Source organism: Thermobia domestica, chromosome 3 (genome assembly GCF_964235325.1).
Source record: "Thermobia domestica chromosome 3, izTheDome1.hap1.1, whole genome shotgun sequence".
Lineage (NCBI taxonomy): Eukaryota > Metazoa > Arthropoda > Insecta > Zygentoma > Lepismatidae > Thermobia > Thermobia domestica.
Window position 1 is genome coordinate 107,246,615 of NC_137456.1, and position 12,300 is coordinate 107,258,914.

At 36.9% G+C, this 12,300-nt stretch overlaps 2 protein-coding genes across 11 annotated transcripts in view; both read left to right on the forward strand.

Moving 5' to 3' along the window:
• The first annotated feature begins 398 nt into the window (after positions 1-398).
• LOC145681901 (uncharacterized) lies at positions 399-1,181 on the forward strand. The gene has a single exon (XM_081753504.1). The coding sequence runs from the start codon at positions 399-401 to the stop codon at positions 1,179-1,181; it is 783 nt and encodes a 260-aa protein (XP_081609630.1).
• A 1,604-nt stretch (positions 1,182-2,785) lies between these two features.
• Positions 2,786-12,300, forward strand: part of LOC145680650 (uncharacterized) — a 191,181-nt gene continuing 181,666 nt past the window's right edge. For 6 of the 10 annotated variants that reach the window (XM_081751363.1, XM_081751360.1, XM_081751362.1 and 3 more), the window contains exon 1: positions 2,786-3,083. In XM_081751363.1, coding sequence (XP_081607489.1) covers positions 2,925-3,083 — 159 coding nt within the window. In that variant the 5' untranslated portion in view covers positions 2,786-2,924. The remainder of the gene's footprint in view (positions 3,084-12,300) is intronic. The other 4 variants (XM_081751364.1, XM_081751361.1, XM_081751370.1 and 1 more) reach the window with 1 other exon arrangement.

The window sequence follows — 12,300 nt, forward strand, 5'->3', positions numbered from 1 at the left end:
TGCCAGCATTAAGAACGCCATTTTAGATTGTTTAAGAAAAGTAGAATTCAAAACCGACACGATAAGTGCACAGTGCTACGATGGAGCACCTGTCATGAGTGGAGAGAAAAATGGAGTGCAAGCACTTTTGTCTGAGGATTTGAAGAGGAACATTTTGTTTGTTTACTGTTTCAATCACCAATTACATTTAGTTATTTGTAGAGCCATTGGCACAATTCCTGAACTGAATGAGTTCTTTGATATTTGTCATCAACTATATTACTTTTTCAGAAAAGGACCCGTTGTAGCAGATTACGCAGGTAGGGGGTTTAAAGCGATTGTTGGAACAACGTTGGACTGGACATCTTGACACAGTTTCTGTAATTCATGACGACAGGTTTCACATAATAATCGCACTGATGGCAATTCAAACTTCTCGTGAAGTACACGCCTCAATGAAAGTTAAAGCTACTGGTTTACTACATCAGATCTCCACTAAGATTTTCTGTTTCCTTACTGAGCTCATGTTCAGGGTTCTTGGATATCGAAAACCGACAAACGCACTGCTACAAAGAAGAGATTTGGTCATTGTTGCCGCTATGAAGTTAATAGGATCGGTAACGGAACAGCTCAGGTCTTGCCGGCAAGACGAAGGAATATTTAAAAATATCCTTCACGTTGCAATGAAGGCATATGCCTTAAACACTTCGATTCAGCAACCATTGAAACGCAAATGCACACTCTTCAGTCGCTTAGCTGATTCGGTTGTTGATTTGAAAGGCATAAATTTGGAGAAGGGAAAGGAAGACGAGAAGGAGCTGAAAAGATTATTCTACGAAGTTCTCGATATCTCCGTCGAAGAAATTCGGAGCAGATTCAGTGAGACAGGGACAGCTGTGATTGGTGCCATTCACCACTTACTGAGCGAGAAAAGAAGTGTAGAAAATTTGAAACCTCTGTGTGGTGTAAAGTACAAAGACCTGCATTGCAAAGTGCTTCGGAATTTGCAGCAAGAAATAGATCTAGCAAATCGACTGATCAACAAGACACCATCTCTGGAAGAGCTCACAAAACAAATTGGAAAATATGGCGAGGCTTTTCCAGGCCTAAAGATGCTTACAGAAGCTGCTCTAATTATTCCGTCTTCTACGTCCACGGTCGAAAGCTGCTTCTCACATCTGACAGCTCTCCTTCGACCTTAACGTCTGTCTATGGGACATGAAAGAAAATCGGACCTCGTTCTCCTGGCTTACAACAAAGATATTCTGCGTGCACTAGATCTAGACCAGCTTGTAATTGAATTTGCGAAGTGCTCACGTAAACTCCTTTTGATGTAATTACTTACATAAGAACTGTAAAAAATTTTACTGATGTCAGGGTTGTTTCTTAATTTTTATACATAAAAATATTCCATAATCTACTTGTAATAAAAGTATAGTAGTTCCAAAATACTATAATTTAGATAACAGTTAATAAATGTTCCTAAAATAAATAATTAATCTTTACTTTTAGTACTACTTAGTGCATTCAAATATATATTGAATTATAGGTATACCATCATTTTAACGAAAAAGTTAATGATGATATTTGATAGTCGTGGATTTGGTATTGTAATATTGTCACCACAATAAAGTGTTTCAACTTTCTTATAGATTCCATAAATAATAAATAAATATATATAAATGAACATAGATATTGACAACAACAAGCTCCTCAAGGAACAGAAACTATATATATATATATATATATACATTATATATTAGAGAGAGAAAGAATTTTTGTGGTCCCTCCCATTGCCCCCTCAGTATTCATCATTGCCCGCCCTAAGCAACCAGGCTGGCTACGGGCCTGAACTGATGTTAATATTTAAGAGGACTACCCAGGTCCTGAATTCTTCATTTCTCTTCTGAGTTCCGATATATCACGTTCAAATGAAACAATACACCCTATACATTTTTTTTTTTTTTTTTTTTTTTTGCAATTAGACACCCTGCTCCAGATATACACTCCAGGATCAAAACATACATATCAAAATTTAACCTTGACCATTTGACCCTCAAAATCAACACAGTATATAGTATAAAGACACGTATTTTCCGTTATGATGGACGTTCCAGACAATCTTTCGATATGTTTCCAATGTTTTCACATTGGTGTTCTCTAATAACAGAACACACCACTTACGAGATTTCACAAATATTTGGATACTTAAGTCGGACATTTCTAGGGTTGTGCATGATCAATCTTAGCACACTTACTTGAGATACTTAATTCCACACTTTACTTTGTTTATTGTGGTTAGCGGCTACCTTATGGAAGAATCCGCGCTTAAAACGAAAGACTTCCATTAATGTATATCTGCATAGATACGCGTCTCAGAGTTCGGGCCTTATGCAGAGTGGTTCTGACGCTTTATTAGTAGTGTACTAAAGAGTTCGACTAACATATGTTTCCTGCAGTAGTCAGGCATTTAGTGGAATGCTAGTAATACATTAAATGCACTCTGAATAAGGAGGAACATATTCCGATGATTTTCACACCAGTCTATTAAATATTATTATAAGTTTATTATATAAATTTTACACATTTGGATCCGTACAGTAAATATGTACCAAAGTCATTACTGCAATGCCAAAAGTTTACGTACCATTGAAGCAAATTGTTGCGGAATGTTCCCGAAAGTTTAATATTTGAATTGCATTTTAGATCGTGCACCCATTTTATTTTCAGCTAAGTGGAAAACGGATTTCTGAGAAGAAGACATATGTTGAATAATTACTATCAGTTTCGTCTTTTTCTTCATTGTGTAGCTAATATCACAAGTGGGCAAATATACTGTGATATTGATGTGTGTCTCAGTTTGTGTTATTATGTAAGAAGTTTTTTTTTTTTAAATTTTTAAAGGGATGCTGTTTTATATTATCGGCTAGTAGTGTATTTGTGAAATGGGAACTAGAATTATTGGAAGTGGAATGGATACATTCGAAGCACTTTGCCGGTTTTGCTTACAAAATATGTATGACAACATGAAAGTGAATATATTTGATGAGCAAAGTATTTGCAGAGACATGGTTCAGAAAATTTTAAGTTGTTTATCGCTAATTGTAAGTATTTTATTATATATTGTTTTATAACTTAGGTTATTCAATTTTAGTTACCTAGATATTTATTAGTTAGAATTCCTTGTATGGCAAGATAACTCTGTACCGTCATTCGGCTTAATGTATTAGAACGCTGCCGCTTTACGCTTATCAACGTTAGGGCAAGCACTTATATCCTGATTATTCCTGTCGACTTTCTGACAATATTGTAGGATCAAGTTACCGTTACCTTATCCATTCGAGTTAGTACTCCCCCCTGATCTGCGTTTCTTCTGTGTTCTATTACTACTTTTACATGAAATACCGTAAATTTTCTACGTAATGCAATAGTAAGAAGTATCCATGTGGACAAGACATGCGATATGCGTTAACCCCCCCCCCACACACACACACATAGTCATAGATAAAGTACAAGTGCACTACACATGCAGATATAAAGTACAGATACGTTCTTTTTTATTTTCGTATTAGGCGATAAGTAAATAAAAGTCGCTTTGTTACCCCCTTTGTAAGTTCGTACATACTCAATGAATATTCCCTAAAAGTATGAGCGTCCTGCTCCTTCGGGAACTGATGCAGCTTTATGTATACTAGGTAAGTCTTTACTTTGACTCCAACTGTGACTTTAATCGGTTCTTATAGGTTCAGTTACTTCCTGGAACTGTTTGTGCGTGAGTCACTTGTTAGAACTGTTCGTGCCTTTGGTGTGACGTCTTAGTTCATATTTATCCCACTAGGTGTTTGTGTAGTCATATGGTAGTTGGTTAGTAGTCACATGTTCTGTGTGCATGTATGTGTGTGCAGCTGTTTGTGGCATGCGGGAGCGCGTAATTGAATTGGTTGAATTGAGTTAGAGAAAACCTATCATAGTTGTGGTCTAAACTGAAGATATTTTCGACGTATTCTAAAAGTGGACGTTTATTGGTTTCTTGTTTGTAATAATAGCAAGTGTGCTCGGTTTAATAAAACGACGTGTGTGCGGAAAGGAACATTTTTCAGTAATGTTGAGTATTGTGCATGAGTTCTTGGTATCTTATTTTTTCGTGTGTGGAATCAGCAGTTATGAGTTCATTATTCATGAGATTTCTCCTATGGCGAAATGGTGAGTGTTTTCTTTTTTTAATTCATATTATTTTTATTCTTGATTTGTTTTGCATTTGAGTATTAGGCAAAGTATTTGGTTTGCTGCTGCTTGTCCTATTGTCTTATTGAGATGTAATTTTTTTTTCTTTGTCATGCACTGATTTATGATTAGAGACGAGTGTTTTTTTTTTTTTTTTTAATTTTTCCCTTCTTATCTTAGCTTTATAGTAGTGGTGTGATTATTTATTATTATTTTGGATGTTTTTATGGTACTTGAGCGGGGGGGTTGGGGGGCGGTAGCCCCCCATTTAGATCTCAAAATTCATAGTCACCGCTTCACCTGAATTGATGTTTAGTAACATTGTGGCCCTTGTACTTATAGTATAATTCTTAACTTCGTATAGTAACATTGTGGCCCTTGTACTTATAGTTTAATTCTTAACATCGTATAGTAACATTGTGGCCCTTGTACTTATAGTATAATTCTTAACATCGTATAGTAACATTGTGGCCCTTGTACTTATAGTATAATTCTTAACATCGTACATTACTTTCACTGTGTTAGTAATTGTAATCGATTCATGTGATCCGGTTCCGGGAGCAGTTTGGGAATGATTCCTAAACTGCTCCGGGAACCGGATCACATGAATCGGTTGAAGTCACAGTTGGAGTCAAAGTAAAAATTTGCCGTATACTATATCCTATGGTTGAACCATATCTTCCTGATCGTAATTTCGTAATGCACTTTATGCCGAACATTCATTGGAACCGATTCCTTAGAACAGTCAGAGATCAGTTCCCAGAAATAATCCCATGAATCGAAGCAATTTAAAAGTAAATTCTGAACGAGTTCTGCAGACTACCTAATAACGAAACGTAATCTTACGTCGCACCAGCAAACTAAGGTGTATCACTACAGCGACAATAGATTACGATTGCTAACCAATGATCTACCACACTCACCAAGAACTTACTCCTCAATTGCTACGAATAATGGAAATATCATTGAAAACTAACGCTAAACTATTCCGATAAATCAATTCAGGTGAAACGATAACAATCAATTTTAAGATCTTAAATAGGGGCTTCCGCCCCCCCCCCCCCAAACTCCCCGCTCAAGAACCGAAAGAAAACATCCAAAACAACAATAAATATTAAAACAACTACTATAAATCTAACGTAATAAGGGAAAAATAACTACAAACAATAAAGTAACGATCACCAGTAATTATAAATCAATCCAGGGGGCGTGGTGGCTTAGTGGTAGAGCGTTCCCCTCCGGGGCTTGGGGTCCCTGGTTCGATCCCAGTTCGCGCCGTGTGAACTTTGTGGTGAACAAACCGCACTCGTCGGTTTTCTCGGGGTTCTCCCGTTTCCTCCCACTTTCTTCATTCCACCATTTCATTCATTTCTCATCAACACCGTCTCCTTTAGCGTAGCCGGCATAACCATGGGACGTAAAACTTAAAGATTTCATTTCATTTTATAAATCAATCCAGCATGACGAAGAAAAATTACATTTCACCATTGGAATAACCAGCAGCAAACCTTCTCTTCCATAAGTAATAAGCAAAATGAAGCATTAAATTATCAGAACGATAAGTTAAATTTAAATTCCTCTTTAAATGCAACCACACATTCTCGATAGAGTGCCTATGTGCACCACTCTCGGGATCAACAAATTTTTGCGAATGATTCACAGTCATATGAGTCCACTGTCCCTTATCCAAACCCACGTACCCCTTCCAACAACCAGGGATAATAACGGAGTCAGGATGTACATGCTTAGAAATAATTTCTAAAAGGTAATCAGCACTGCGAGAGTTCTCGCTACACTCACTCAAAGATATTTCATTAGTTTCACGGCAAATACCACTGACTATCCATTTCTGATTACGGTGCATTCGACCGACATTAATTTGTGTGTGCTAAACAAACTCTCGTCCACCTCAACTGCTACTACAATTGCCAATATTAATCAGTCCACACAATATCGCGAAACGATAGGAATTCACTTGAGTATCACAAACATATTTGAAATAATAATAATAATAATAAATAATATCCGAACACCGAAAGTCACTTCACAATATCAGAACAACAAAACGACACAGCGTACAACGTTCAAAAATACAGCATCATCAGTCAGGAATACATAACAACCAATCAGCGACTTCAACACAACCAACCAACCACAGCACAGAAGACATCAGTGCCATCAACCGCTAAAACTCCAAAACAACATTCTCAGCAGGAAGAACAAAAACACCGATTCCGTACCTGTTACAAATAACAGTGATTTCATTTCTCCAATGCCACAACCTGTGACAAAATCACTTGTTCGGCATAAATGCACTCTAGCCAAATGCCTCAAAAGTAGGTCAAGGAATTTGGAACCTAACCGATATTAAACTAATCTACTCTACTTTGCCCGCCCTACGCTAACCTAAGCCTTAACATATTGGATCTGCTGTGCAGCACAAAGGCCTAAGTGGATGGGTGTTTCTCGCACAATTGCACCAAGCATACCTCATCTGTATAGATATAGCACCTCTGTCTTTTGCGAGATACTTCTAAATCAGTAGTTATTACTTTCCGATTCAAATGAGGACGAACTAGGGCGTGTAATGTAGAGTTAACCCAATTGTACATTACTCTCGTCTTCGTGGTACATGGGATGAGAAATTCTTACAGCAGAAGCACGTAGAGATGAATTATCAGGATAAAAGAAACGCTTTTGTAGAGGTAGAAGTAAGTTTTGACCTGATTTCCATATCGGATTCATGTATTATTTACTTCTGTACGGCACTTTCCAGATTAAAGACTATTTGAGCATTACCCAGTGACATGCAAATTTTAGCAAATTACCTGGTTGTAGAATTCCCATTTCATTTTTTTTTTCTTTGAGTGTTATGATAAATGCATTGATTCTTACTGGCACATTTAGTCTTGGTTACATGCTCATAAAATGCCTAATCAATCAATAAAGATATTCTCAGAGCTGCATTGGCTCAGTGGTTGAACACTCACTTTTATCTAAGGTCCCTGGTTTGATCCCAGCTCATCCCAGTTAGTCATTGTGGTGGACAAAGACCATATGCGTAGGTTTTCTCAGGGTTTTTCTGATTCTTCTTTCCACCATTTCCATCATTATCATTTTCAGAGCTAGGAATTCTAGGTGCAAAATTTTGGTTTTAAAAAGTGCAAAATTTGGAAGAAAAGAGTCCAAATTCCAAATGTAAGCATGGGACGCAAAACTTAAAGATATCATTTCATTTTTGTTTCTACAGGCGACAGTTAAATGCAAAGTTGCCTAATACAGCCGTATTTTAGGTTTAAAAGTGTAGAATTTCTAGTGTAAAATCATTTCAAGGGCCTTATGAGGGATAAAATAAGTGAGTGTAGTGAAACATGACTCTATTGGATGCTATTTTTCACCGGCTGTATATTTCTGCACAGTGTACAGAACCTGTATTTTATGTTCACAAGTGGACCATTACTAGTATCAAACCATGCCAAGTGCTATCGAAACTCGTATTATTGCCAAAACCCATTTCTTTTCACTATACTTGCTTACGTGCATACCCACCATCGCTGACGCTCCTGCTCTCTTCGGACGCAACTCCGCGCGAACCCATCAGCATCGCCCTGTTCTGACTCCGTTAGATAGCATTCGTGCATTTTAGTGGCCACCTAGCAGAGATTGATTTATGTTTTTCGCATATTAATTTTTATGTCATACATCTGGAAGCTTTAATTACACGTAAATCATAAAAGAATAGTACATTTTCAACAATTACTTCTGGTGGCCCTCTTGAATTTTATCTATGATAAGTGAGATATTTTCATGTCGCCTAGCGGAAATCTCTTAGGGGGACAATAAAAAGGAAATTAGTGAAATAATTTTTCAACAATTCTTTCTAGTGGTGCGCCAAAAGTAAAACCAGTATGTTTTTTTTGTTTCTTTCTTTCTGTCTTCAATGAAGGTACATCTCTGGTCACTAAGTAAGACTTGTGGATATATCGTTAGTGTTTACGCCTGTGGTTCAGTATATTCGAGTTGGGTACCCAGAGCGAGTTGATACTTAAGGTCCTACATTAAACTATAAATCATTGGTGCTAAGCAGGATGCCAGATATAAAATTAACCAACCAATCAATCCATCCAGTCACTAAGTAAATATATGTATTTACAAATGCACTCAACAATATCGATTGTTGGTACCGGTAGCCGTGATTGGTTAGTTTAATGTTGCCATTTCTCTTTACTGTCTATTTAATAGCTTCATTCTAACGAAAGTATACTGAAGGGAAAGTAATGTGATACCGCAGACGTTTGTGTTCTTTTTGTTATAATTATAGGAATAAAAAACAGAAAAAAAGAGTCAAAAAAGTTCTAAGAGGAACGGTAAACCGGTGAAGACATTGATAAAAGATGCAAACAAAACAGTTAGGAATGAGTTTCCTTGAGCTAGAGAATAGAATTCGCGACCAAATATTTTAGTTTGACGATCGATAGATATTTGGTATATGTTTTTACGTTTTATAGTGACCAGACTGTCTGATCTGGATACTGGATTCAAATGTAAAATTTCGTGCCCGGTACTAAGAGATTCTTAGCCAGACATTTTCATTTATTACCCGTTTGGAAACTTTTCTTCAAAGATAGGAAGATGAAAGTGTTTAGTTCTAAGGATGAGTTGTGGAAATCATAAGATATTTAGCCACAAATTATTATCTCTTAATTTATGGTATACAGGAGTTTGTAACTAAGAGTCATTTGGCTGTACAATGATGGTTTTCTGCCCATTGGCCCAATGTGGTTAATTTTTGGCCTAATTTAGAACTATTATTGAGTGTCTGATGTATGTTGGTAGACAGAAGAAGTATTTAGCTTATCTATCTGCCTTTTTCATGAAATTTGAGCAGTGAGATGAACTTAAAATTAATTTCAAAGATTGTTTTCTCTACTAATGGCTGTGGGGTTTAGCTGGTTGAGTGATATATGTGCACAAAGCCTTTACTTACGCAAGTACCCACAGGTTACAATGGTACTTTTGACCGTAGGCGTTTCAATGACTGCTTGTCATCTCCCTCAGTACAAATTACGTAAGGAAACAACGTTGCTAGAAGAATTACATTGTCAGTGAATTTTCCTTCCATGTACACTTTTTAGACATTGGAAGTAAAGAAATTTTTCGAAGAACTATTAGAGTGAGTGAAATCAAGTATTCATTATTCTGGTATGTATTGAGTACTTGGCCATAGATTTAATGTCGACTGCTTTTTTAGCGAGCTTTAACACACGTAAAGAGAAAGCAGCACAAGAGTAGGGCAAAGGCTACATTAACCCGTTTAAGATTTTATTTTCACAGTAAAGAAGCACAAACTAGTAGAAGAAGAATACTTTAGTTTTAATTTGTCTATCCAAGGCCTTCACTGTAATTCTTCTAGCAACGTTGTTTTCATACGAATGTATAGTGATGAAAATAAACCGTCATTCAAACGTCTACCGTTAAGAATATCATTGTTACCTGTTACTTCTTATATGAGGTTTCTTCACCACATCATTTGTTAAACCATGAAGGTTCATCGATCGGAATGATGCAGGAGAGAGTAATAGTTCGAGACTGTGAAAATACGCGTAACTGCATGCTTCAGGTAAGATGACACTTTTATTTATTTATTTATTGTGTGTAGTAATGTTCTCAGTAAATATTGGTCTGCGTGGAACAGTTACTGTGTAAGTGGAGCGAAGCGAGCGTAGCTTCCTCCTTAATTCGTGGGAATTAGTTGTACGGGCATAACATTCTCATCAATCAATCAAACTTGGCCAGTTTTTACACGGGGATAGTGAATAATTAATGGGAAACACGAGCCAGAAAGGAAGAGTTACCGAGGAACAGCTTCTTCCCATAGAGTTTAAACTGCTCAATCCTGACCAATTCTGTACTAGTGACTACTGATGAGAAGGACACAAAATGATCAGATTTTGAATCACTCCTCTGAACGACCGGAAAAGTCCTTAGACAGATTAACTCTCACTCACCTATAATAATGTGGCCTGTGAATCCTAAAAGGATTATTAATTGGGCCATTCTATCTCAAATCAACCAAAGTAAAAGTATTTTAAAAATTCATGATCTCAGATTTTGATAATTTTTTGTACATTGAAAGACATGTTTGAGAATAGTAATTTCCCAAAATAAAACTTTTCCAGCCCTCATAGTTAATTAGTAATTAACTACGCAATCAGCTTCAAGGTCACGACTCAAAAGCGTCTGGTTTTGCATTTTATTGTTTATTTCAATAACCGTAAGAGCTATGAAGCTAAAAATTTGCATCCGCATGTAATTTCACCTATAGATTTTAATTCTGCAATCAAAACTAATGAATATTGTATAGGTGTAGAGTTATTGCAGCATTTATGGTCCAAAGTTCAGGCCCTGGAATGAACATGTGGTGAAAGTTGTACATCTGCGAAATTTTAGCACAAAGTTAAGAAATACCTATGTTTTGTGTGAACCAAATTTGGTTTTGGGTATTTGAACCTAAGGCTGCCCAAAAATCTGAATGTGTCTTTTGCCTCTTAACGAGCTTATGAAATAATGATATAGGCTATTTAATATTGTATAACTTTTATTACAGCTATTCCAAACAGTAGCCTACAATCGTGGGAACCCAAAGGGGGACAGGCTCCCCTGTCTCATAAAAATGTTTATGTAATATAGCAAACCACGTATTAAATACCAGACTAATATAGTAACTATGGAATGGCCTCTCCTAGAAAATTTTCTTTTGGCGCCCCTGCCTACAGTTATAGCAAAAAAATAACAGTTGCTTTATCTACTAACCATCAGTATTGTGCAATGTATCAGAGTTTACTGGAATTCTTGAATAACTCGTTAATTTTATTAACAGTCTCATGTGACACACTATGTGACCTTCCACTAGCTGTGATCTGTTGCTTCAATAAGAATGTGATCGGCTGGCACCCATACGATATCGTCAGTTCCAGGCCAGTGAAAAGTGGAAGGCCCTGCAGGATGTAAGAACTTTGTGTTGTTGTCCTGATATTCCTCAGAATATTCCAGCACCATTCCAATCCACCATTTGCAGACATAGACACACGCTACAAATTTTCCTCGATCCGAGACTTCTGTTTGTGTTTTTCATCTACCCAAACCCTATGTAGGTGTTCCATTGATATAGAGGAAATTAGTCCAATTTTTAAACTTATTTCACTATCAGGAATGAAAGCATGATTGTTTCTTGTTCTAGGTATTGTTTTCACAGGAATAAACCTATTTCCTTGAGTCGTGCAATGCGGCTAAACATTTTCAGTTGATACAAAAAATATTTAATAGATATGATGTCCACAGTCAGAACCGTGACGTGAGGAGGGCGAGTGGGGCAAGGGCCCTGGGCTCCGAAGAAGAGGGCGCAAAATTCGGGATTTAGGATTTAGCTTTCTGAGCTTTCGGTATGGAAAAAAGAAAAGATATATATAAAATGGAAGGAAAAAGTAGTAAAAAGTGCTCAAAATCAAGGAAAAGCAGGGTTTATTTTTGAAAATTTTCTTCTGCTTTGTGCCAACCATGGCAATTCGCGGCTGGTCCGTCGACCTCATTCATATGTCCGAGGGAGGGGGCGCCGTCGTGTACTCTCGCTCCGAGCGCTGATTTTCGACTGGACGGTACTGTCAACAGCCCATTTATAAAACTGCTGTACATTTAATATTTGGTTCGCAATTGTCTTCTGTAAACTCGCACGAGTAGCTAATCGCTTTGTCGTTCCGCCTACGCCATCGCAAACATTTTTACTATATAAAGTAGCAAAGAAATGCCACTCACATGTAAGACCAAAATCTAATTTGTGCATACAAATGTTCTTGAAATTTTTACAGTTTTTATATTAAACCCAAGAGCCATTATTGAAATATATGACATGTTTAGGAATGGTTGCTCCGTTTTTAAGTTTGCCAAGAACACTGCTAAAAATTCATGTACAGCCACACTGTTATGTTTCAAATGGTCAATGATTATGTGATCACCTTCCTAGGCTATTCTGGGTGATTTCCGTGTTTCATTAACCTGAAATAGCCATTTGAAGAATGTATTAATCCCTTGCAGATTCAT